The sequence below is a fragment of the Telopea speciosissima genome, chromosome 1 (genome assembly GCF_018873765.1).
Source record: "Telopea speciosissima isolate NSW1024214 ecotype Mountain lineage chromosome 1, Tspe_v1, whole genome shotgun sequence".
NCBI classification, from domain to species: domain Eukaryota; kingdom Viridiplantae; phylum Streptophyta; class Magnoliopsida; order Proteales; family Proteaceae; genus Telopea; species Telopea speciosissima.
Window position 1 is genome coordinate 39,387,103 of NC_057916.1, and position 27,535 is coordinate 39,414,637.

General features: G+C 39.6%; 1 protein-coding gene across 2 annotated transcripts; it reads left to right on the forward strand.

Moving 5' to 3' along the window:
* The first annotated feature begins 3,542 nt into the window (after nucleotides 1–3,542).
* On the forward strand, nucleotides 3,543–18,677 carry LOC122639782 (probable WRKY transcription factor 2). Of its 2 annotated transcripts, XM_043832744.1 has the most exons (5): nucleotides 3,543–4,103; nucleotides 15,879–16,058; nucleotides 16,288–17,174; nucleotides 17,370–17,528; nucleotides 17,726–18,677. In XM_043832744.1, the coding sequence occupies exons 1-5, from the start codon at nucleotides 3,630–3,632 to the stop codon at nucleotides 18,438–18,440; spliced, it is 2,415 nt and encodes an 804-aa protein (XP_043688679.1). In that variant the 5' UTR covers nucleotides 3,543–3,629; the 3' UTR covers nucleotides 18,441–18,677. The 2 variants fall into 2 exon arrangements, with proteins under 2 accessions (XP_043688679.1, XP_043688686.1); XM_043832751.1 differs by lacking the exon at nucleotides 15,879–16,058.
* Nucleotides 18,678–27,535: the final 8,858 nt, after the last annotated feature.

The window sequence follows — 27,535 nt, forward strand, 5'->3', positions numbered from 1 at the left end:
GGACTCAGGCGAAGTTGCTCAAAAGAGGGTAAATCTAGGGAAGGGAAAATGGGGAAGATGGTATAAGGGCTAGGATCCACCTAAGGCTTCAAGGCAAAGCTAGGAAAAGTGACAAAGGGTAGGAAGCAAATGCTTGGTTGAGGGGGTAAGGGCAACGAAGGTTTACCAGAACAGATCAAGGTGGGGATAACGGGTAGGCACGACAGGCATTACCAGAGCAAAGGCACGCACATGGCGGAGAGGCATACATCAGAGAATTTGTCCGCCAGACATTTGTCTACCAAGCTAAGAAAGCAATAGCATATGCCTAAATTAATTGAATAGAACTTCCTTACAACAGGGCTTGTGAAGCTCGATATATGTGAAGTGTCACCTTATGCATCAATGTGTAAGACCAATTTCCTTTCTTTCATTATTAATGATGTGTAAAGAGTCAATATTATTCATTCTAGAGGATTGAGGGAAGGTGACCCACTATCCCCGAGCTCATTTATCTTATGATCTGAGTGCCTCACATGTGGGCAATTTTCCAAAACTCTATACAAGGCATTAGAGTACGAAGGAACATTACACAAGTTACTCATTTTATTTTTGGGTAAATTACATGTCACCCCCTGGTTTTTGAAAAAAATCAAATCACCCCCTCTACAGTAACGGTGTTAGTCTGCTGTTAGTTATTGGTGTGAAAGGACAATTTTACCCTTGTACTAAAACATTAGAATTAAATTTACAATACTACCCTTCCTTCGTCTTCAACATTGGTCAAGGGTAGTTTAGGGATTTAAATCTATTTAACTAGCTAACATCATCACTTAACAGCATAAAACTAATGGTAGGGACTAATTTATCATATTGGGGACTAAATTAGGGGGCGGTTTGAGTTTTTTCAAAAACTAGGGGGTGATCTGAGTTTCGTTTAAAAATCAGGGGGTGACGTGTACTTTACCCTTTATTTTTTGTCGATTGTTGTTTCTTACGCCATCTCATAACTCCCTCCACCATTTTACTTTTGCCTCCTTAAGTCCAAATTTTCCTTTCCAACTGTTTAGGATTTTCCCAAAGATTATTGGGGTGCAAAGTCTCATCAATCCTAGGAAATACTAGGGGCTTCCTACTGATGTTGGGAAAAACGAATGAGTCACCTTCCAAGATCAAGAACCACCCAATTTTAAGTAGGTTGAGTCTTGCTTTTCAATTTGTGGATAGGGCTAGTTTGGGAAACCCCAACCTATGGTTTATTATACAAAATCTTTTTATTATTGTACCATGCACTTTGGGATGCAACCTACTCATTTTACTTTCTTTTTGCAATTATTTTTGGAGCGTGTTTTCCTTCATCCACGTAAAGAGAGAATCTTTTCAACCATGGAATCTAACCTTTTGATTCGACCATATAAGGATATTTTAGACTTTCGTTAATAGAAGCATAGGTTAATGATGAAACTCAAGTCCAATAATAACGTCAAATCACTGTCGATGAAGATTCATTCTCCACCCGATATGATGAAAGTTTTTGCTTTTCTTTTAGACATTTTTGACATATTTATTGGGATTGTCTTAATGACACCTCCTCTTATTCCCAAAAGTTCTTTATGTAATTGGTAAAAAGGGTTTTCAAAATGCTTTAAAAGTATAGTCAATCACCATAGTATCATTGTCTCGCACACTTGTCATGTACATGTGAAAATGGCAGAATTTTACCCCACTAGAAGAATTAATGTGTTATAAAGGGGAAGAAAAACAAGGTTACAAATTGTTTGATACCTTAAAGTGTGTCTTTTTTTTTTTTTTTGATAGGTACCTTAAAGGAGTGTGTCAATTAAAAAAATCCCTATTTATAATCATGCAGTGGCATTCTTATAATCTTTTATGCAAATTTTATGATTATTTATCTCTCTCTGATATTAGAATTCTAGGTATGCATATTATGTATAGTTAGTTTGTTCTTCGTCACTATCATTCTAGTGTGCAATTCGCTTCCAGCTGGCAACATGTAAGTTTTGTCCTTTTCTCCTCTTAATTAGATTTATTCTTATGGGAAAAGACTGGGCACACTGCCAGTAAACCACAAGCTAGCAGTTGTTGTGTCTATTTCTCTCTTCCTTGTTTGAAATGACTCCCCTACCCCTCCTATATGATCCTCCCTCTCGCGACCCCATTGGTGCCACCCGCTAGCTTACCACACATGAGGGGTGTGCCTATGCCTCTTCCTATTCTTATTTATATATTTTAACTTACTTCATGTTTGATTTATATGTTTGATTTATAGGTAGTTTATCCATGTACTAATGGCATATGACTTTTTAAGGAATTTAGACAATATATTCTTAAATGAAGCATCAATATATTCAACAAAGCCCAAGAAAAGAATGGGGTGGACCTAGGTACCTAATACTTTCTAAGTCCACCAATCTTTTCATGGGATTAATATAAGCATAAAGTCAATTATATTTTCATGGGTCTTAGACTTTAATCTAGGTGATAATTATCTCTTTTAAAATATCCCTGAAATTCTCGAGTCACTAATCTCACGGTGAAGAAAAATCGTTGCTCTCACACATATGTAATTAAGTTTCTTTCTTCTGTTACTTCCAATACCGCAACATGCGCATACATATGCCAAATGCAATCTATAGCGTGTAGAACGAACCTTAATCATTTGTTAAGCAATTATAAACCATATAGATCCGAACGAGTCTCAACAACAAAATGGATATGCAACAACATATCTAGGTCTCAGGAGGAGGTTGGGAACTGTTGCACAAATGTGTTTTTATAAGAATTCGGGTCCTCTACACGTATGTTCACTTGATCGATGCTTTATATGCAAACACTTGTCCTTTTTGTTTTCATAAATACCCTTCTTCACCATTTAAATGACAGTAAATGAGATAGGTGTTGGCGCCTAATGTGTACCTTCTATGGATACAAGTGAAGGGTAACGGTGGAAGGAAGGGAGGGAGGGAGAGAAAGAGAGAGACAGAGGGTTAGTTGCTCATTTGTCACCTAGGTTGAGGGTCTGTCCAATCAGATAGTGCCACGTTGCAACTTCCCTCAAGAATTTCCGGCGGCCTAAAAGCGGGGATCTATCAAAACCCACGGTGAAGCCATAACAACTCCACGGTGAAGCCACAACAACGATAACTCACACCGAAACTAAAAAATCCTATTTTTAGATAACTTTACTTTTCTGACATATCGAATTTCATTTGAAACACGGGAGAGAGAAACAGAGAGAACAAACAAAAAAAAAAAGTAATAGAGGAACAGAGAAAGAGAAATAAAGAGAAGGTGAGCTCATTCAGTCGGTCAAAGGAACCCACATTGTGTCAAAGAGACTATCGTCTCGTAATCTCTTCTTTTGTTCCTTTTTTCTTTTTTTGTTTGGATTATCGAAGAAAGAAGACTGATTGTTCTGTTCTCTGTGGCTGTTCAAAATCTCTGTTGAATCTCTAAACCCATTGCTGACCTTGAAGTTTTCACCCTGATAACTGATTTTGCTGTTGTATTGGTGTCATTTGTGAATCTGGGAAGGATTTGAATTCAAAACCCTAGGTTTAAATGCCGTCTTAAATGAAAGATTTTGTTTGTATACATGTAGATTTCTGGTGAATGGGTAATACTCTGTAATGGCAGAAACGGAAGATTACGGTGGTGGTGATTGGAGAGCACTGGTTTCAAGCCCGAAAGGGCTTTTCTCGGCTTTTCTCTCTGAAGGGTTTGCTTCGAGGTCTCTGTCCCAGATTATTAATGGGTCTGATGCTGATGCTACTGCAACAGCCCATGCCGATGGTGAGAAAGATAGAGATGCTTCGGTGAGTTCGGATAAGAAAGCTGAGGCCTGGGTTGGGGTTTCGTCTGGTTTGGATACACAGATTGAGGCTTCTAGTGATTGGAAGCCTAACCCAGTTAGAAATGGGGTTAGTATTGCGGAGAGGAGGGCTGCGACTTGTGGCTTCAGTGCGCCAAGGATCAATACAGCTCGGTTTAGATCCATCAGCCCTTTGGCTTCACCAGGGGCTGGTTCGCCTTATCTTACCATACCACCTGGTCTTAGTCCTGCAACATTGCTTGATTCCCCTGTCATGCTTCATAATTCTCAGGTATGGTCATTGGCTTTTGTCAAAGATGTTATTTTGTTTCGCCGAATTTTTTGAGTTGGAAACGGATTTGATACTTTCGTCTTTTTCTGTAGAAATCACATTATTTTTAAGAATTTAAGAAGAATTGTATCTACCCTTTTTCAACATTTTTTGAACCTTTGTTCAGGTGGATGTCTGCTCCCAATCTATCAGTGAGAAAATCCTGTTAAGGCTCTTTTTTTTTTCCCTGGTATTTTTATTGCATTTGCAGTATGGCTATTGGCGCAGAAAATTTAGAACTGATGTTGGCTAGATGAATTGTTTTTGCTTCTCTTAGTGCCGTGTCATTCCAGAGGATAATTTATTGTCAGTGAAAAACTGCAGGCTAGAACTATACATTTTGATTACTTGAATGAGCAAGTTCCCTGACCTTATGCCTAAGTTGTAGTTTCTCTTTTTCTTTCTTTTTCTCTACCCCCAACAACAACAAACTCAGCCTTATCCCAACTTAATGGGGTCGGCTACATTGGTCCAAACAGAACAAAGTATTAAAAACTGAGGTCTAAACACAGAAAAAGGGAAGTGAAGAGATGGTGAAAAGAGATGAGCAGTGAAAAACTGGAAAATGGGGAACGAAGATATGGGGAAAAGAGATGAGAAGTGAAAAACTGGAAAATGACAAATGAAAGATGGAAAATAAAAAGAAAAAACAAAGATAAAAGATGAGAGAAGAAAGTAAGAGGAGAGAGGCTCAGCCCAGTAGGTCAGGAGAATCTCAGGTAAATGGGGTCTGCTACATGGATCCTTGCCCTCCAATAGGCTCTATCCATGGTCATCCTTGGTACAAGACCTAGACTATGCATGTCCTTCCTCACAACTTCTCCCGTGATCATTGTAGGCTTGCCCCTAACTCTTTTAGCCCCTTCAATCGGGATCATATCACTCCTTACTAGGGCGTCCTTAGACCTCTGTTGGACATGACCATTACCACCTCAAACTGCTCTCTCGGAGCTTGTCATTGATCAGGGCAATTCCCAAGTCATCTCTAATACGCTCAGTCCTTATTTTATCCTTCATAGTTTTTCCGCACATCCATCTTTAACATCCTCATCTCTGCTACACAAAGCTTCTCAATATGACACTTTTTTAACTACCCAGCATTCTGCCCCGTACAACAGTCCTATAAAACTTTCCTTTAATCTTTAAAAGAATACGTCTATCACATAGCACTCCGGGCGCACCTCTCTATTTCATCCATCCCACTTTAATTCTCTGTGAAACATCATCTTCTATTTCACCTTCTTTATTTATGATTGACCTCAGATACCTAAAATAGTGATGCAGATTCATCACCAAATAGGGCTTTTTGCTTAGGAATAAGTCTAGTGTTGGGTTCTATACATGTTGGACCTTTGATCCCATGGGTGTTCTATGTAATAGGCCACTTTTATGGGCTTAAAATATGGGTAATTAGGTTGCAAATGGGATTAGCTGTTTTAGTTAATAACAACCCATATATCAAGTGCCCATAATTTAAGCCCATAAAGGTTTACAATAAACCTAGAAAACACAAAAAAATTCCTACCAAAAGACTTAGGTTTAAGAAACCCCTAATAGAACAAAAATATGTGCTATTCTTCATCTTCAACCTCTAATCTCGCCGCCCCCTACTTCTGTTTTTTTTTATTTATTTATTTATAAAACTTGCAAGTCATGAAGGACCTAAATCGATTGTGTTTGGCAAAGATGAGCCGGGAACTAAATCGATTGCGTGTTGGATGTCACGCATTGGTGGTAACTCATCTAGTAGCTCCTCAAGGAAAAGTTGTTCAAATTCCTTTAACAAGCGCTGCATTTCTCTAGGAGCCTCAGTAAATTTGCCTTTGTTTCAATTTTACTTGGCTTGGCAACTAGAGCGTAGATAACCCCCAGTTCTTTACACTCACTCTCAAATTGCTGCTGATTTAGAATATTGAGTGTTTTCTTTGGGGCTTGTTTGGAGGTATTGCCCTTGTGTTCGGGGACTTTCACTTCCTTGGGTGCACTAAGTTTCAGTCTAATCTTCTTTCCTTTATGCTAAAAAACACAGGTGTTGGATCTACCATAGTTGGTGATGTCTCGGTCATATAACCATTCTCCCTAAGATGATATGAGCAACGTCCATCTCTTGGACATCGCACCACATTTGTTCCTAGTATCCCGCAAAATGCAAAGGGACCAAACACCTGAGTGTGACAGGAATAGTAGACTGATCTACCCAAGCAACTTTGTATGGCTTTGGATGGGCCTCGGGTTTGAGTCCCATTCTGGCCATAACGCTTTGGGCAACCATATTCATGCAACTCCCACTGTCAATAGCGACACGACAATTCTTCCCCTGATGACAGGTGTAAGTGATGAGAATATTGGTTCGCCAATCATCGTCGCTTTTGGGTTGTGAGACAATGCATCGAACAACACCCTATTGGGAGAAATCGATCTCCTATTGCTCTTCATCAAATATGGTCTCATTTGGATTGTGATCCTCAAATTCATCATCTTGATCTTCATCTTGATCTTCCTCTTCAAGATCCTGGCCTCCCACATAAAGATTTCTGTTGGTGCAGTCTCTGACAAACTGACGAGGGGGATTGGTAGTTGGCTTAGGGAAATTCGAGGAGTCCTAAAAAGGCTTCTTGATACTCGATTTCCCACTTTGGAAACTCTTCTTATGAGGAAAAGTCCTCATGGATGACTCAAGTTCTAGAGCAATTCTGAAAGCTTGATGGACATCTCGAACCATGTGGGGTGCCATGCGAGTTCGGATGTCGAAATTGAGTCCAGTAAGGAATCTGGAAAGGGTCTGTTCAACATCCTCTCGAGTACGACTCCTAATTTTCAGTTCATTGAATTTGCTCATGTACTCGGTTACAGACAACTTTCCTTGTCTATGGGTGTTCGTCTCATGTAGAAGTTGAAGCCTATATGTCATAGGAAAGAACTCCCTTTTGAGTCTTTCTTGCATTTCGACCCATGTCGACACTGGTTCAATTCCTTGGTTCTGCTCCTGGTATTCAAGTTCTGTCCAGAAGTCTTGGGCTGCCTCTGTGAGCTTGATTTTGGCAAACCGGAAGCGGACTTCCTCGGACAGTTCATAGAAATCAAAATACCTATTCATTTGCCTAATCCAATCTAATAAGATTTTGGCATCAATTTGTCCATCATAGGAAGGAGTTTCAACCTTGACCATTCTCCTAACATCAAATCTTTGGTCTTGGGGCTCATAGTATTCGTCATCCCTATTTGGATGGTGATTCCTATGAAAATGATGTCCCTAAGGTCCTCGACCTCTTCCTCTACCCCGACCATGCCCATTGCCTAGGAAGTTATCCCCATATCTATCATGATCATCAGTATTACAATCATGCTCTTCAAGTTCTTAATGGGGAAACTCTTATCTAGGCTCGTTACCTTGAACAGTGTGGTTTTGTCGCATGGATGTTTCCACAACATTAAGTCGGTTTGAAATTTCTTGGATAGCTCTTAAGGTTTCTTCATTCTGTTTGAAGATCCTTTCTAATTGTTCAGGTGTAATGGTAGAGTTATTGGAGCCTGTCATGTTTTGGTATGTTCTACCACTCCGGGTGGACATACAAGGGGATCTACCACTTAGATTGGGGCTGTTAGCAACTTAGGAAAGGAAAGGCTGCACTCAAGGTTGTCCACATAGAGGCTGGAATCTAAGGACAGCACTATGGCAATGTGTGGGACAGATTGTCCATATGTAACAGCAACCTAAGATAGCTTAAACATAAGCTCTGATACCAAGTTGATGCAGGGGGGGTACCTAGAAACTAGGGCTCCTACATGGGTTGCTACTTAGGACAACTGATGGGTTAAAACTCATAGGACAGCAAGTGACAGAAATGGGTAGCAACAGCATATACAGATTCATATGCCAAGGTTCTAAGACTCGGGTCTCGGTGGCATCTCGGCCAAGCCAGAAACCGAGTCGAGTCGAGATCTCAGCGAGTTGCTGCATTTTTTTTTTTTTTTTGACTCGGACCCCTAACTCGGTGGGTTTTACACATATTTTGGGTCTGAAACTTGGTATCCAGCCTATTTCAAACCATTTAAACATAATGGCATGCCCAGATTTGCCAAAAAACAAGTCCAAATATGAGTTTTACTTTGGAATCCTACAAATAGGTGATGATTCTTGGACTGTTGGAGTTGAATCTTCACTTTAGCACTTGAATCTCACTTCAAACAATGCAATCCACCCAAGATTTGAAAGAAAGAGGAAGAAATTTGAGGGAGAGAGTTGTTTGAGTGTTTTCCCCTTTGTTTAGAGAGCTATGAACAGAACTATTGACATTTCCTAGTTCTGTCCATTGCCCTCTTTTAATAAAAATGGGCACATGGGGCAAATGGGCAATTAAAATGGGTAAAAACCATGTTCTAACCCGATATCGAGGGGGTGAGATCTCGGCGAGATATTGAACTTTTAAAACTAAAAAAAAAAATTGGAAAAAATGTGTACCGAGAGAATACCGAGATCTTGCCGAGAAAGTGTAATTTTAGAATGCGTATGGCATATCGTCTCGGGATCTCACGAAACCGAGAAACTCGGCGAGATCTCGCGAGTTCTCGAACCATGTCATATGCATGAATAAAACATTGAAAAGTCTGCAATAATGAACAATATAAATCAGAACTCATAGAATCATTTCCATAAACAGTTGATAGGCAAGATGGAGGTGGGGGAAACAACACAAAGATGCCAAATCAAGTGCAGAGATCTTTCAATACTCTAAAAAGAACTCATGCTATAACCAGTGCTAGGCATGCATTCTAAAAGAAAATAAGACATAAGCAAGTATGAAGAAGATGCATAAAGTTTAACAGCAGTATAGGTGAAAACAGATTAGATAATGACAATGGTTCAAGGTTCCAAATTAGGAATTACGACAGGGAGGGGAGGGGGAATGATGAGCATGCATTCGGGTTGGGGGGATAATGTAACAAATAGAAAAGAAAGAAGAACAAGGCAGGTTCGACTGGGGGGAAAGAAAGAACTGGGGGAGAAGGGAAACAAATAACTTAACCACTTACTTCTTGTGCTGCTGAAATAGAGAAGGAGAGAAGAAGAAGAAGAAGAAGATAATCCATTTGGGGGGGTTGAGGGGAGAAGATGCTCCACGCAAGAGAGGAGAAGAAGACCCAAGAGCCAATAGTTTGTTTCAATTCATCTCTTAACATCCTCTGACCGAATGGCCTAGTACATCTTAAATAGAGAAACAAAACAATAAAAAAAAAAAAAAAACTAACCAGGCGATGGGGCACAAAGTTTAATAGCTTAGGGGAAAGTGCCAAAAAAACATAAAGTCCAATCAACTTATGACTGGACAACTTAAAGAGCTGGTCCTAAGTGGGCCTGGGCCTGAGCCTGAACTATGACTTAAACAACTTAAAGAACTGGTCCCAAGTGGGCTTGGACTTGGGCCTGGACTATAAATTACATAAGAATCAAAATTAAACCAAAACTGAACCAAATACTGAACCAAAATTACATTTAAACCAAATTACAAAGAAAAGACTAAAGACAAATTTCAGCCAGCAAAAGTACTCTTCCAGCTCAGCACCACAATCCATTACGGAAAAAATCTCCAGCTAACCAAAGTGAACCTGATCCAAGCTAAAGATGTCTGCACAGTCTTCGTTGGTAAACTCTTCGAAAGTCTTTAGGAATGGGGCTGATGTCCCCATCAAGATCGATTGCAGCCAGGATCAACGCAATAAGGATGAACAAATTGAATAACTGAAACTTTTATTGTTTTTTCCCCCCTGTTTACATATGAAAGAAGAACATAGAAAAGGATAAGGAGAAGAAGAAGGGGGGATAGGCATACTGGGCTATCTCAGCCTTGGGCCTCTCACCCACAGCTATCTTAGCTGTTGAACACATGTCTTTTCAGACCAAACACTTGCAAGCAAGCCATAGAAATTCTATTAATCAAGTCTTAATTCAAGTACAACTGATGGGGCCTATTTATAGCTTGGCCTAAGCTTCACAAAATAGAAAGTCTCAAAAATAGAAACCAAACGAAAATAGAAACTAAATCTAACTAAAAGGAAACAAAGGACTGAAATAGAAACTTAACAAAATAGAGATTTCTACATTAAAGCTAAGCAACTAAAATATAAACTTTAACTTTGACAAGGTTTCAAAAATAGAAACTATAAAATATTCTGAAAAATAGAAACTAGATCCTTGTCAAAAAATGGAAGCTAGCTTGGTCTTCAATCTTCTAGAAGCTGTCCCATCGATCCTGGAGTATCTTGCTGTCCAAAGGCTTCTAGAATAGAGGCACACGCGATCTAAGCTTGGAACCATCACACTGTTCACATGAACAATACCTCGGGTACTGTTTATGTGAACAATAACTTTGTTTTTGAAATCTGATTTTGTCTTGTTCTTCATGCTTTGATCTGCATCAAAGGGTATGGAATAAATTATTGTCTCTACCTTAGTCTGTCGAAATAGCTTATTCAGAGAATCTGGACCATTGATTGAACAACAAAATTTTTCTAAAACTCTTTTAAAATATATTTATTAATAAATATTTTAAATCCTTTGCAAACTATTTACAAAATTGCCACTGGGCTTGGAATTTTTTCCAATCACAGTCTGATAGCTCTCCTAAGATATTCGTTCTATTCGTGAAGTGGATATTCCATATTGAGCATCTCTTCCATTAATAGACAAACGTTATGAATCTAACAGGCATATATATTGCCAGTGGAGGCGTTGGCCATTGGTACACCAAAACGCACAATGCCTAGCTGCAACGGTAAGGACCTTTCAAGTCTGGGGACCAAATGACTATCACAGAGAACCTTGCTTCACAAATAACCGAAAGTAATCCATACAAGGTTCTCAAATGATTCTGTTCGCTACACACATATGTGAATACCTGCATTGGTATCTAGAATCGCCATTCACATGAACACACAATGCAGAAATCATGTAAACAGAATGTTTGTCCCTAGTTGCGAACATTATAAGGTAAAACCTTCGGACCTACTATCTCCCAAAAATAAATGGAAATTAATATCCATTAAACCATTTAATTAGATTTTATGGACACACATATCGAACCGTGCAATCCACTGTCCTTGTCCCATATCAAATTGAAAGGTGGGAAAATTCAATGTAAGATTGAATTTCCTAGTTATCCCCGTATTCTAATCAATTGTTATCTTGCTTGTTGTGGAAGGGAGGCATTGATATTTGCACCTCTTGTTACTTAGTACATTACTTATTGCATGATGCATCATGATATTGGTAGATTATAGTACTATAGCTGAATCTTTTTTGTAAGCATTGTGCCTTTTTTTAGTACTGATGTAGAATGTAACATGAAACATTTATGCTAGTTGGCAACTGAATCTTCCAAAAGAGTTCGTGAATAGAAAATGATAGAGTGAGCCAATGTGGATATATGCAAAATATTTAAGTTTACATGAAAAGCCATGGTTTGTCGACCATTGATACAAAACAGATAGGTATATGCACTGTGTTTTTTAACTGGAAGTTGCTTCCTTGAAACTTCAAATATCTTGAGAACCTAGGTACAAAATATTGCAATACAACAACAACCCGAAGCCAGTACACCCTGTTACGAAACCAGATTCCTGCAATCAAACCAAAGCAAAGAGAAGAGAAAGAGAAGAGAAAGAGAAGAGAAAAGAGAAGACAGACGGACAACCATGGGAGGCTGCCTGCAGCTAGAACTTATTGTTCTTTTTTTGGCCCCTCCCTCTTTTATATATATTTAAGTGAAAGAATACTATGGGACAGAAATACCCCTGTACCCAATCGCAGAACAATAAAAGAAAAGAATAAATAAAAAACAACTAGACCAAACTACCCCTAGAATCTCAACACACCCTGTAAGGGACTGTTCAGTGGAGGATCCCAAATACAAGAAATGTGTCGTGAATCCCCCCACTCACCAGCTCATCTGCTGGGGTGCTGGTTACCTCAATCTCCAAAAGCAGGGAAAGCTGCCTTGGGAAAACAGTAATCTAGCCTTTTCCTTATAAGGTCCAGATACCAAGGCTCTCCCAGACTGAGCTTGTGGCCAAATTAACTCGCTAGTCACCATTTTCAACTTCGAATCACCTTCAATGGGAGTGTTCAGCCAACGTTTGTCTATAGTAATTTCAAGACCCTTGATGACCGCCTTAAGCTCTGGTCCAGAGAGAGTCATTCCTACCAATACTGCCAGAGAAAATCAACATAGCAGTCCATTCATTTCCCTAAACGCACCACCTATACTCCTGGGCCTAGGTGTCCAATAGAACTGCCATCTATATTCAATTCTGAAATTGTATATTATATCCTTATTAAGTGGTTTATCAATAATTCTATTAGCTGCTGCACTAAATAGAGATGGATGATGCCAATGTACACCATCTTACAATTGCACAATTTACTTTTACTTGAAGCTTGCTCTTGAGGTGTCCAGTTCTTCTTGCCTTAATTCATTCTTCCAACTTAGATTGTGGGCAAATTGAACTCTTTGTATGCAAGTTTGTTGGGAATGCATAGTGGAAGCTAAGCAGTTTTACCTTGTCAAATTGGGGAAGGTGGTGTTGCACTAAGGTAAATGGTGATTCGGGCATTTGTCTTCTGGGGACTATGAACAAAGCCCTCCATGCATCATTGGAAAATGAGGTGGCATTCTGAAAGAAAGAAGGGGGCCTTTGGGAGACACCATTGGCTCATTGCTGATGCAAATGGGTAGCTTTTTGAGTCGGAGAAGTTGGAAGTCCTAGGAGGTCATGGTCTGAGCCTATGGAAGGATATTTCCGGAGCAGCTGAAACTTCAATTACCTTGTGACTTGCAGAGTCAGGAAAGGGGGATTTTATCAGATTTTGGGAGGATGCTTGGTATGGTACAAGCCTGTCAGTCTTTAGTTTTCTGGATCTTTTATAACACCATTGTTACCTACAATGCATTGGTTAGCAATTTCTTGAAGTTGGGATTGTGTCAGTGGCTGGTTTTCTAGATTCTGGTGGGGTTTGAGAAAATAGGTTATAGGTAGGCGGAGTCCATAGCTAGATCAGCACTATCTTGGCCAGAACAATGTCTTCCAATGGCAATGATCATATAATCTAGTCAGATTAATTTTGAGGGCTCTTTTTTTTTTTTTTCTGGTTTTAATTTTGAAGGCTTTGGTTACCTACACTATTTCTTTGGTTTCACTCTCTACGAAGAATTCATAGCATGTGAATCGTAAAACTGAAGTGGAAATGACTTCTTTTTTGCCACTTCCACTTCCCTTCCTCTCGTAACCTACTGGTGTGCTACCATTTCTGATAGCTTTGGTTTCTACTTGCCTTTCTCTTATCTTGTTGACACTTTAGGAGGTGGTTGGATTCTCATAATATCTCTGTTGAGTTTCTGCTGGATAATTGGATAAGGATTGCTATCCAGGAAGGTAGGTGATGAGGGGTTTTAGCTCGACACCAAGACACTTCAATCCCCAAGGAATTCCTAGTCATCAAATTGAAAACTTTCCAGGAGTCTTGGCACAGCATCTAGTATGATTTGTCCTTAGTTATCCAGATCTTTCATATTTGTTTCTTGTCCCTTTTCTCACTAACTATTTTTCTATGTAGTCCATAAATGGGTGAGGGAAAGGATACTAGCTTGAAAGCTTTTAATTCCTGTTCCCTATAACACGGTGAATTCAGAGGCCATCTACTCATGTATGGGCTTAGTGTCCCACCCTTGAAAAACTGGCTGCAAGAAGATGCTATATGAAAATTTTAGAGAGAAAATTTTCATATAGCTTCTGACCCGAAGATGAATACGCCGCTTCCTATAGACTCTTTGCGTAGAAACCAAGTAATAAACGGTTTGTTTGAATTATAAATTGTTCCACAATGGGAGCTTGAATGGTTATTGGAAGCTTTCTGTTTCTCTCAGATGTACCAGCAAAAAGAGAATAGAATGATTTCCACGACTGTCTTTCTGCTTAGACATCGATTTTGCCCTGTGTATGAACTTGTGGCCATTTGCTAACTTCAAGATACCAGGAGAGAGGAATGCAAGGATCTTGAATAACAAGCTGTTATAGATCCTAATTATAAAACTCTAAATGCTTTTTACCTGCTGTTCTGTTGTTCTATCATGTTGAAATTCGACCATGCTTCTTTTTCTGATTATAGATTAAGGTCTGATCTCCTTTGAAGGCTTGTATTTGCCTTGGGTCTTCTCTCCTGCTCTTTTTGCAAAGAAAATGTAAAATTTGTTCTAACCTGTACAATCAAACATCCCACTTTGAATAATCGAAGGAGGCATAATGGTGTATAATGTATAGAGACGATGGTTTCCTTACAATTGAAGAGATTCATAACTTATTTCATACGGGTGAGACATTTAATGAAAATTTGCTGGAGCTTGGGGTAAGTAAAGCTGGTGGTTATGTTGGCAAATTAGTGACCAGTATAGCAAGTCTGGACTTCTCAACAAAAATAAAATCTGATTACATTCCTGATTCCACTCTTCACTCTCTTTGTTTTCTTGCCTTTCCTGCCAATGTTTTCAAAGCTTGATGAAGAGAACTTCTATAGACCAAACACCTGTTAAATTTTGGGGTGAAATCCTCACACTGTAACATTGGCTGAGGATCATAGGAAAGGAAGAGGCATCATATTTTTCCTCGGATTGAGCCGCCCTGTAGGCCTTGGTATAAGTTCTTTCTGGAGGATCCATGCAATAATTTTGGAAATAAAGCACTCTGGAGTCAATTGGTGCTTCTGAATTGACTCATCAATAGTAGGGTTGTTTTATGAAGCTCGAAGTACCAGTTAGCATGGGTTGTAGTAGGTGTTGTAAGAACCTTTGTGGTCCTGGTTCTTATAGGTGTTGGAGCTGTATCTACGTGCTTTGCAGTTACTTCCTACATTCTAGTAACTATGTTTGTTTTTCCACTGCTGCCTCCAACCTATTGTTACTTCATTTTCCAATCAATCAAATAAGGTGATTTAGGCTGCCTTCTCTTTGTTGGTGATGACTGTGAGACTGAGGAGATTGTTTTTGGCTGAAGGAGTCACATGGTGATCTGTGATGACCCGGGGGTCAAGTTGCAAATTTCTTTTGGTTTGTAGGTTGTGGCCTGAAATCCTTGAGATTGTCCTCCAATGGCTGTTGTTTTATTTGTTAGTGAATTTCGAATGCCAACACATGTATTTATGCTTTTGATCTGGGCTCTTTCTCCTCCCTTCCTTCCATCCTCTTTTCCCTCTTTTTATGAAGCAATAAAACTTTTGTAGCCATTACCTGGTGTGTTGCTACGTGTCAATATGGCCACAAAATTTTAAAAATCATGTCTTTGTTACATAGCTTATATTTATATTGTTCAAAGGGGTATATTGTGTATAATTTGCCTGTAGATCTTCAATATCATTGGATTTGGGCAGTCTTTGTTATGCAATATATCTTTATACTGTTCCTAAGGATATACTGTGCATATGTTGCGTGGGAATCTTCAATAACATAAAATTCGAGCATCATATTCTCCACAGATGTAATTTAACTTGCTTCTTGTGATATTATTGCTTATTTTTATTTTTACTGTAACAAGCATGGATCTTTTCAGGCATGAAGAAGCCATTTTGAACTAATCATTGTCATCAAGTCCTTTAAACTTTGCATTTGTTACTGGATCTGTAATACTCTTCTTTGTAATCATTAGATGTAGACTTTTAATTATTTATTCATTTATTTCTTGGGGTTGTAGGCACAGCCATCTCCAACTACTGGAACTTTTTCATTGCCTCTGAGTAATGAAATTCCAATTTTTACTCCATTAGCTTCTGGTACTAATAAGGAAAAGGGCGAAGAGGTTGATTCCTCATTCATGTTCAAGTCTCATGTGAAACCTATTGGTTTGTCATGTCTTCTTGGCTCAGAAAATCAGGTAATTGGTGGCTTTGATCCTGTTATCCACCAAGACTGATTTAAAATAAAGATAAAATTTTACATGGAAAATGGAGATGTCTTTGTGATAACTTCAGTATTTAGATGAACCATTTTCGTGTTGCTTAGTCTTTTCTGTCAGAATTCACTCATGTAGTCAGATATATCAAATTAACAAACATATCAATGTATCAAAGAGTTCATTAGCTTGTTTTATATTATTTGATTAGGTGGCTTCATCCTCCAATCAAGCTCGGAATCCGGAAATGACTTGTGTCAACCACCAACCTGCGCTCGTGCAACCAAACATGGACTTTGAATGCCAAAATGGTTTTCTAAAACAAGCCATGTCAAAGAGCTATACTACTGATTCTCCTTCCGATATTGAAGTTTCTAATAGCATGATTGGGAATAGTAAATGTTTTGCTGTGCAAACTGGCCATTGCGGTGTTGCTAGTGATCAAACTCCTCTACAGGAGGAAACTCTGCATGAAGATGATACTGGGTCACAGCAAATTCCAGAAGGGGACCAGAAAGGGACACATCCTCCCATGGGAATGGGAAAGCCATCAGAAGATGGATATAATTGGAGAAAATATGGGCAGAAACAAGTGAAAGGTAGTGAGTATCCTCGGAGCTACTACAAATGTACGCATCCAAATTGTCAGGTGAAGAAAAAGATAGAACGTTCTCATGATGGTCAAATAACAGAAATTATTTACAAGGGTGCTCATAATCACCAAAAACCTCAGCCTAGTCGCCGGTCGGCATTTCCACTTGGGGAAATATCAGAGACAGGTGAGGGGTCTGGAACTTCTGTCAAAGTGGAAGGAAGTTCAATTTGGAAAAGTATTCCGCAGGGACCCAAGGATAATAAAGTTGGTTCAGATTGGAGGGCTGATGGTTTAGAGAGGACATCATCGACATCTGTTCTAACTGAACTTTCTGAACCACTTTCAACTGTGCAAGGGAAACAGCTAGGTATGGTGGAATCAGCAGATACTCCAGAGTTCTCATCCACACTCGCCAATCATGAAGAGGACGATGATAGAGCCACTCAAGGCAGCATATCAGTTGACAATGATGGTGATGATGAGGAGTCTGAGTCAAAAAGAAGGTACTTACCTCCCATTTTTGTTTGTGGTTAGTTATATCTCTGGTTATTTAGTGCTTAGGTGTTGGCCATGTTTTTTTACCTCCCATTTTTGTTTGTGGTTAGTTATATCTCTGGTTATTTAGTGCTTAGGTGTTGGCTATGTTTTTTTTTTGACACTAGATGTGGTTTATCTTACTTGTTGATTCATCATTGCAGGAAGAAAGAGAGCTCTTTGATTGATACAAATTTGGCTACTCGAGCTGTTCGGGAACCAAGAGTTGTTGTCCAAACAGACAGTGAAGTGGACATACTTGATGATGGATACCGCTGGCGCAAGTATGGACAGAAAGTAGTTAAAGGAAATCCAAACCCCAGGTAATTGTCTTCCTGCAATTAGACGATTATCTGTATTTTTTTGCTTCCAGATGCAGACTTGACATATATTTAGTAACTCCCATGTCTCTCTCTGTGTGCTTCATCTCCTGGACAGTTGAATCGTTGCTTGGGCACCCGACCCCATGTCTTTTCCTTTTAGATATTCTTGTTTATTTGAAGCTGTCTGTTTGTCTCAGGAGCTACTATAAATGCACTAGTGCTGGATGCTCTGTGAGGAAGCATGTAGAAAGAGCCTCACATGATCTCAAATCTGTGATAACAACATATGAGGGAAAACACAACCATGAAGTACCTGCGGCGAGAAATAGTAGTCATGTTAACTCAAGTAGTGGAAATGTGTCGCAAGTTGGGCATGCTCAAACCACACTTTCATTAGCTGGAAGAACCAATTTTCCAAAGACTGAACAAGAAGTTCATGATTTTGCACCTCGCTTTGAGAGAAAACCTGAGTTCACTAATGAATTCTTGAGACCCAGTTTTCTGGCGGGTTTCCCTGGCGACATGAAGTTGGGGCCATCTGCTTCTTACGAAATGAAGCTGCCAGCCTTCCAGACACTGTCTTATGGATCCTTTGGACTAAATGCCAGCCAGAATGAAGCTAATCAAGCGGCTTCTATTGCTCGGGCTGTCTCGGAATTTCCAATTGCAATGCCTCGACTTGGAAACCCGGCATTGACCGGCTTTGATTTTAATAATCATGGAATGCCAATTGGTCAGGTTCAGCCTTTCCTTGGGATGCAGCAGCAACCCAAGGAGAATGACCCAAGATTCCTCAGGCCTAAACAGGAGCAGAAAGATGATGCTGTTTATGATAATCGTCTGCCCATGAGCCATCTTCCAAATGCATCGTCTTCGGTATATCGCCAGATAATGGGAGGTTTTCCATTGTAAATACATTTTGCTTCTCCAGCTGAGTGTTCCCCCCAGAAGGATGGACTTGGGGAGTCTATTTAGGAAATTTAAGAAAAGGGTAGTAGTGTCTTTTTTGTCTTTTGCTTTTCATGATAAGAGTCTTAATACACAATGCATAAAGTATCTGTAATTATTCCTTGTTTGGGTGCTCTATACAAAGGAATATTTCTTCAGATTTTAATTTAAGATAACATATATTATTTTGCCGTTCAACAAGTCCTGAAGACCTGCATTTTGTATTGGATTTTTTATTTTTTGGTTTTTGATGAGAACAGAAAAGGATTTTACTTAAGAAACCTTATAGAATACATATTGTTTGTCTTAAGCATAGGTCGCAAGGTTAAGGGCTATTGCTAGGCATTAGTTATCTTTAAACTTAGTAAAGGTAATGTCTAGAGATCTATCACTTATATACATTAAGTCTTTAATATAAAGATACGGCCAAGGATAGTTAGTAGGGGATGGAAGAGCATTGGCAATGGTTTGATTTGAGCACCAAATCTCCTTGATCTCCAAGCTTATATGCACTGCGTGATCTAGAATAGTCCTGATGCAATACAATTCTGATTCCCATTTGGTATTGGACTTGGATCCTCTCCAGCGCACATCCAACTGATGGGCTGGCACGATCCACATTGGGAGGATGTGTTCTGGCGTGGCGTGTGGATCGTGCCAGCCCATTTGTTGGATGTGCTCTGGACATTGTCCCGCACTGGACAGGAGCCACGTTTGGATTGCCATTATTTTATGCTAATGAAGTATTAAGGAAGATGACGAAATACTTATAATTTATCAGTCAAGTAAGCCTTAGCCAACCCAACTCTAGTGTATAGTTTCAGTCTAAATTGAGTTATTCATATCTCAGGGAGTTCTTCTATCTTCCTTCTTATTAGCCGACTTTCTTTCAGTTTTTGTTCCTCGTTTTGTAAGAGTTGCTTTCATTTAATTTAAAAACAAGGGAAAATTATGTGTACCATCCCTATAGTTTGAATCTATTATGTCTACTATCCCTGTAAATTAATTTAGGATAATTTACACATCACCCCTGAGGTTTGACGAAAGGATAATTTTACCCCCCAGTTTTGAACAATTCTGCATACCCCCTGAGGTTTGCAAACAGTAACAAATAAGTCTATTCCGTCAGTTCATGACTAACGGTGTTAAAAATAAAAGATGAACTGACAAAATTACCCTTGCAAAAAAAACAAAAAAAGCTGCAACTCATCTTCCCCAAATCGATTGGGGTTTGGGGAAGATGAGTTGTAGGTTTCAAAACCCTTTCAACCCTTAAGGAATTTAGGGTTTCAAATTGGGTTGAAGAGGTCAGGCACAAACCGGATTATATCAACCAGCCTCCTTGGCCCTCCTTGGCCCCTGATTGTCTTGTAACGCTCGGATACTAAGATACCCAAGTGAGGATCTCGAATTGATTGCTCTGCACCTCCCAGGTGAGACTGTAATTCTTGGGGTTAGGCTGAGGTTCATGAGGCTTGAAGAGGTCAAACTCATGGTGAATGCCATCAAAGCTTCTTTGAAAGACAGGAAACTGCTCTGGAGATAATCACATAGATAAATGTAAACTTCAATCAGTACCGACAGATCAAAAGTAAGCAATCACTTACATGTTTTGATAAGTTCGATTTAGATTGATATACTACGGGGGATGTTTGGGATATCAGTTTCAAGTCATATGTAGTGCAATTGAAAATAAACCCTAGACGTCCATTGCTAACAGATGCAATTTAATAATAGGGTTTCTGGTAGATGTGAAAACGGGCCTATAATCGCTATCTATCAATGGGACAGGCTAAATTACTTCCTCAGTTATGCCAAGAACTTGTTTTTATCTATAATCTACCCTTATCAGTGTCTGAGGACCAAATTCTTCATCGTCACGGTGAAGAAATGGTTTGGACTTACATTCTGGGGATTCCGGTGGAGGGGAAGGCAAGAAACAAGAGCATTATCAAGGACTAGAGAGAGAGAGAGAGAGAGAGGTGGTTACCGTAGGTCCTTTCGGGCTTTTGGGAATTCAGTGTTCTTCCATGAAAAGGGGGAAAAAAGCACGCTCAGCTACAGAGTCCACAGACTGCGAAACAGAGGCGACTGTTTGAGGCAATGGGAGAGCAGAATAAGACGATTCAGACTGGCGCCGCCGCAATATGCATGACCAGGATGATTGAATCCATTGCGAACTCGCCTGTTGCTGCATTTCAGAAGCCGTGTCCCAGGATCTCAAATTGAAAGGGTTTTGAAACTTGCAACTGAAGATGAGTTGCAGGTTTTTTTTATTTTTTTCTTTTTTTGCAAGGGTAATTTTATCAGTTTACCACTTATTTTTAACACAGTTAGTCATGAACTGACGAAATGGATTTATTTGTTACTGTTTGCAAACCTTAGGGGGGTACGTAGAATTTTTCAAAACTGGGGGGTAAATTTATCCTTTCATCAAACCTCAGGGGTGGTATGTGTAAATTATCCATTAATTTATTATGTCTGTACCCAGACCTTTATCCCTTGAGGTTCGTTGACCAGTACGGTTGTGCGGTTCCTCTCATAAGGGGACTGAAATGACCATTCCACCCCCTAATCGAACACATTGCCCGAGTGGGGTCCACCCTCCTTTTATTAGAGGCACTAGGGAACCATACTGGGCAGGGGAACCGCAGGTGATAAAAATTCGTCCGTACCCCTAATTACTAACTCTGTTAATTTTAAGAAGGAAATGATAATTTTACCTTTTCTTAATCTAATTTTTTTTTTTTTTGATAAATTACACGTCACCCCTTGGTTTCCAAACGAAACTCAAATCACCTTTTGATTTTTGAAAATATTAAATCACCTCTTGGTTTTTGATAATACTCAAATCACCCCCTGTATTAGATCCCAATATGACAAATTAGTCCCTACTGTTAGTTTTATACTACTAAGTGATGATGTTAGCCAGATAAGTAAATTTAAATCCAAACTACCCGTGACATCCAAACATAGATTTTGAAGGATAGTATTATAAATTTAATTCAAATGTTTTAGTATAAGGGTAAAATAATCCTTTCACACCAACAACTAATAACAGACTAACACCGTTACTGTAGGCTAGTAGGGATGCAAATGAATAGCCGAAATTTATTTCCATACCCGTGTCCGTATCCGTTTAGCACTATCCGAATCCGTCAGAAAGCTAAATGGATACGGATATGTAAACGGATAAAATATCCGATCCGAATCCGTGTCAATATCCGTTTAGCACTATTCGAATCCGTCCGAAAGCTAATCGGATGCGGATGCGGATATAACACTATCCGAGCCGAATCCAATCCATTTACATCCCTACTATAGAGGAGAACGGGTGAGTATTTTCAAAAGCCAGGGGTTATTTGAGTTTCGTTTGAAAGCCAGGGGTGACATGTAATTTATCTTCTTTTTTTTTAATTAAAAGAATCCAGAATCAGAGATCTTCCCCAAATCGTGAAACAGAATAGGAAAAACCCATTTAGGGTTTGAAAACATGATCGCCGCCTCTGATTGTGAGAGGAGCTTGAGGCGATCGAGTGGGGGTTCATTGGCTGCTGGTAACGCTGGCTAGGGGGCACGACGGGAGTATCTCGATTATGGTTTTGGAGCGCTGATATTAAAGAGACTTAGTCTGCTCTCAGGCGCCGCGAAAAGGGACGAGCCGATCTTTCTTCACACTTCCTAAGGGAGGTACAGCCATGAGTTATGGAATGGTTCTCTAACCACCTGAAGCACTCAACACACTGATTGTCAGTGTGCCCTAGTCTGCCGCAGAAGTAACAAAAAATTTCCAATCTCTCATAGCGAAAAGTCACCTCTGTAATCACTCCATTGGGGCGTTGCAGCTTCGCACCTCTGCACAGTGGATTCCTAGTGTCAATCCAAATCTATACACGAACGTATTGCTGGTTTGAAGATTTCCCGTCACAATCAATGGTCTCAATAGGCTTCCCTGCTTTACTAGCTAGCTTGGAGACAATCTCAGTAGTTTGGAAGGCCGGAGGAATGTCATGGACTTGCAGCCAAATCTTCATGAAGTAGAAAAAATCAAGGCCACAGTTGATATCTGTTGATCGACCATGCTTTGATCGACAACCAGTGTCCCTAAATCACCTTGAAGAATGGAAACGTTCTCATCTTTTTTCCAATCTCAATCCATCTCTCGAGAGGACAACAGAGGAGATGAATTGGGATTTTTTCAAACCCTCTAAGTTCCTTCTCCACCCCTTGCCCCAAAACACTTGGCCCCTCACCGGATTCCCTCCCTATGAATCAATAAAGGGTATTTAGTGATGGCTGCGGCAATGGTGGGTGGCAGTGGTGTTGGGTATTTACTCTTGTAGAAGAAGAGGAAGAAGAAGAGGGCATTAATGTCATTTTATCCCATCAAGGGTATTATAAGTATTTAAATTAAAATTGAATGATGACATCATCACTTAACTGTTCTAATCTAACGGTAAGGGTACGGTTGTAATATTTTTGCAAAATACAGGAGAGGGTTGTAATATTTTTGCAAAATACAGGAGAGGTTTTTGAAATAGATGAATTTTTAGGGATGGTAGAGATAATAGATTCAAACTACAGGTGTGGAAAACGTAATTTTCCCTCTTTTTTTTTTTTTTTGGTAAGACGATGTGTCCATTGGCTGTGGCTGAACGTGCATACATGCACACTGTTGACAGAGGGACTATGGCCACTCAGTCCAATTAGCATTTAACTTTGAATATTTTAACAGTACAATATAACAAATCAAATTTTGTGGGATCATGGGTCAGGGTTCACTTTGCATACTTCTGTATTTGAAGCCACAATCCCTTAGAAGCAACAGCCATTCTTGCTGTTGTTCTGAGAGTCAATCCCTGGGGCCTTCAACTTCTACAAGCTTGGTCTCACTTGAATACACTCCCCAGACGCACCAAAGAAGTTAATCTGGCAACCCACTTGACCAGCTCTGATAGTATTGAGCCAATTGATGACAGAATGAGGCCAAACAAGGGCTACTGATGCATGTAACAGCAGCCCATTGGTCAACAAAAAATGTCGGTCCCAATTAACACCACGAAAAGCTGTTCCAATGCGACTCCCATGAAGTTATGAGGATCTCCTCAGCCATGTCATCTTGAATTTTCTGCAGTAGAGATTCAATGAGGCTCTTCTTGCTGTATAGAAGTACAAGTCTCAAGATCGAAGGGTGTCGTCTGCAATAAAAGAGATTAATCGTGAAGAAACTCTACTGAAACATATAAATTTGATGAAATTAACAAAAACAAAATATTATACTTTAAAGATATTTTCTTATAGAATGTACAGAATCAGACTTCAAACTTATAGAAGTTATATAATTGAGCAATATTTGGGGGTTAAACAAACACAATAATAACAAACTTGACTTGTTTTGTGAGTCACACAATGCAGCATTAATTGTGTCAAACTCAGCAAAGCAAGAATACATTCAGAGTATTTATCGAATCAGTAATGCAAAATTTTCTTCTTTTCTTTCGATTAAGTATCAGAGCTTTGGTGATACAGAAAATATTAAGTACACCACTATTACAATAATAACAAGAACTTGTCACAACGAGCAGGACTGTATAAAGCAACCAATGAAGATCACAAAATAGGATACGAGCCCTAATACAGTAAAAAAAAAAAAATTGGCCTTCTTAAATATTCCACATGGAAGGGTGGAAATTCTAACCCTTAGATTAGGTGCAGCATGGATTGGCCATGTGTCACATTTCAAAGTAGAACTCAATGATCCCCCCCCCCCCCCCCGGCTTTTGGCATTTTTTCCCCTTATATTTTCAATCATCCATTTCTTTTCCACCATATTTCACAACTTGACTTTTCAAGGGATTTTGAATGCTCTGTTCTGCCACATGGCCAACTCCATTTTGGTTTTATGTGACTGGGGATCCTGGGCCCACCTGTTCATAAAATTTGAGCCGAACTGATCTTCCATATCGCTGATAATAGGGATGTATAAGGAGGTTTCCCTGGGACAGGAATCTTTCCCTACTGCTGATCACGACCTGTCAAAACAAGGTTCACAATTTTTCTCCATTGCTGAAATTTTGCGATACCCTCAAGCTTCTTTTCCGTGATTCAATGGGAGGATGAGGACACAACCACCGTGACCACTGCATTTTTTTTATCATCATCACCCATACTGTTCCTTTGGAAATCAAACCAATTGAATCACCAAAAAATCAAAAAACACCCAATCAGCAACCTGCTGCCACCAAACTCTTCGGATATATCACCACAAATCGAAAAAATAACAAATCAGCAACCTGCTGCCATCAACCCTTCACACACAGCACCATAAACACTGAAAAAATACCAAATCGGCAACCTGCAGCCATCAACCCTTCACTCACAGCACCATAAACACCTTCAGAAGTCTGTTTTTTTGTTGTAGAATAAGCAGATATAAACCATCATCGCTGTTATCTAATCCGCAGCCAAAGAACAAACGAAAAGGAGGGGTGAAACCACCCCTGTTCTTAAAATCGCAGACCTCTGGTTAGGTCAACCAGAAATCGTAGAAAAGGAAAAGAAAAAAGGAGAAAAGGAGGGAAAGGGAAATCTGACAAGGCTGTGTACCAATCCTAGTGAGTCTGCTCTGATACCATGTTACCTGCGAAAATCTAAGAAAAGAGAAGAGAAGAGAGGAGGAGGAGAAGAACTTGCATCCATAAGCTATCAATCATTCAATGAATAAGGGACTTACAAAATATATATAGGGCTAGGGGCAAAGTAGGAAAAAACCAAAAAGGAAAAGAACAAAATATCGAGACCCATAAGGGCTCTCGGTATTAGCGCTAGGCACTAATCCAGAGATCCATTAATGGGTCCCACACCTTCACACGACACTTCTAACAGACCCAAAAAGAAAAGCCAAATCAAATGAGGCTAGGTGGAAGTATGGGTATTGGCCAGATCTTGCAAACAAAATAATGTAGGTGCACTACCTTGGACCGACCCAAACCCATTTGGGTACCCAGACGGAGATGAACCAGGTCCAGTTTGAGTTTTTTGATCTAGTAGGATTGTAGGAATCTATGTTAGGATTTTGGATCAATTTTTTTTTTTTTTCCAGGGATCCATGTAGCCGACTCCATGTAGTTGGGATAAGGCTGAGTTTGTTGTAATGTCTTTTTACTTTATTTTATTCTATTAGCTTTGTAGGATATTTGGTTTTCCAATTCTTCTTAGTTTCCTAGTTAGATAGTTAGTCTTATTTTTAGAAGTACTTTATTTCTCTTTATATATGATGTAATTCCCCATCGTTGGAGATAGATTTAATAGAATGGAATAGTGAAGTGTTGTGAGTGCCTGCGTGGCCAAAGTGATTGTGCGATCTTCTCCCCCCCCCCCCCCCTTTCTTATGTGATTTCTCCTCTCCTCCAAATATTCCCTTCTTCCTTGCCGGCCCTCCACCAATTTGGTATCAGAGCCAAAGGATCCATCTCTTCCTTGTTCATCTCTCTCATCTCATTCCCCTTCTTCTCTATTCTCCTTTCCTATTACCGTTCATCCGATCCAGCCAAAAAAAAATCACAGAACCACTGAAATACCGCATCCCTCCATCTCCCTAAGCCCCTCCCGACTCCATTAGCAACCCTTATCCCCTTCTTCTTCTTCACAGTAACAGAGATATATACAAAAAATAAAATTAAAAAAAAAAAACCTGTCGATTCCCAGCGACAACCCCCCACCACCCCTTTTTGTACCATGGATGCCTTTCTGAAGCTTTAGTAAACAGAGTAGAAAATAGTATAGGTGTCAAGGTGGTGCCTAGATGCCTTGTTGGTGTCGCCTTGGATTTTTCCCCCTTCGACCACCTTGACAACTATGGTGAAGAAGATCCATCAGAGGAAAACCAGCAAATAGACAGTAAAGCAACAGTAATAACTGCTAAACAGAAATTTCAGAAACAATCACCAGATAATCTAATGCAGATTCAATGGCTCTACAGACAAAACCAACTTGGACAGAAAAGCAAGAACAATAGTGCAAATTCAACTGAGTTGTATCATGTGGAAGTTTGGAGCTCCAACCATGAAACCCTAGGGGTTTCATGTGCAACTGCTCTACAAATCAGCATGTATTCTATTTTTTAATTCTCAACAACAAACTCAGCCTTATCCCAACTTAATGGGGTCGACTGCATGGATCCAAGCAAAACAAAGGAGGGAAAACTGAGGTTCAAACAAAAAAGGGAATGAAGAGATGGGCAAAGAGGGATAGGACATGAGATGAGAAATGACAAAAAAGGAAAATGACAAAGATGGCCAATAAAAGGAACAATGAAAGTAAAAGGAAAGAGGCACAGCCCAGCAAGTCAGAAGAATCTCAGCTAAATGGGGTCTGCTACATGGATCCTAGCCCTCCAATAAACACCTATCTGAGGTCCTACTTGGAACAAGACCTAAAATATGCATGTCCTTCCTCACAACTTCTCCTATGGTCATTTTAGGCCTGCCCCTAGCTCCCCTAGCTCTTTTAGCTCTCCTTCAATCGTGATCGTATCACTCCTTACTGGGGCATCCCTAGGCCTTCATTGAACATGACCATACCACCTCAAACGACTCTCTCGGAGCTTGTCTATTTTTCAATTCTCAATTTTTTTTAATTATTAATCTTAAAATCTAATTTGATCTTAAATCTTTACCCTTCATCTTTTTTTTTCTTTTCTTTTGGTACTCAACTCTAACCATACATCTAAAACCAGAATTCATTGTGATCCTCTTTGCTGAAATCACTAATCTGCTACTCTTTTTCTTTGTCCTACTAATTTTAGGATAAATCGTTGCCTGTTCATCCTACTGATCCTACATCAATGAGGGTTGAAGGACCATGGATAAAAGGCATCAAGTAGATCCTGAAGCATGACCATGGCTTTAGACATCCCATTCAAAATGAGTAACTAGCTAATCTTAAGAGCAGAGTCAACACTTAGCTTCTATCAAGATGCCTTTGCCCAAAGTATCTGAAAATGATTATTCAGCATCTCTTTTTACTAATTGTACTCACTTTGTTGATCCATTATAAGA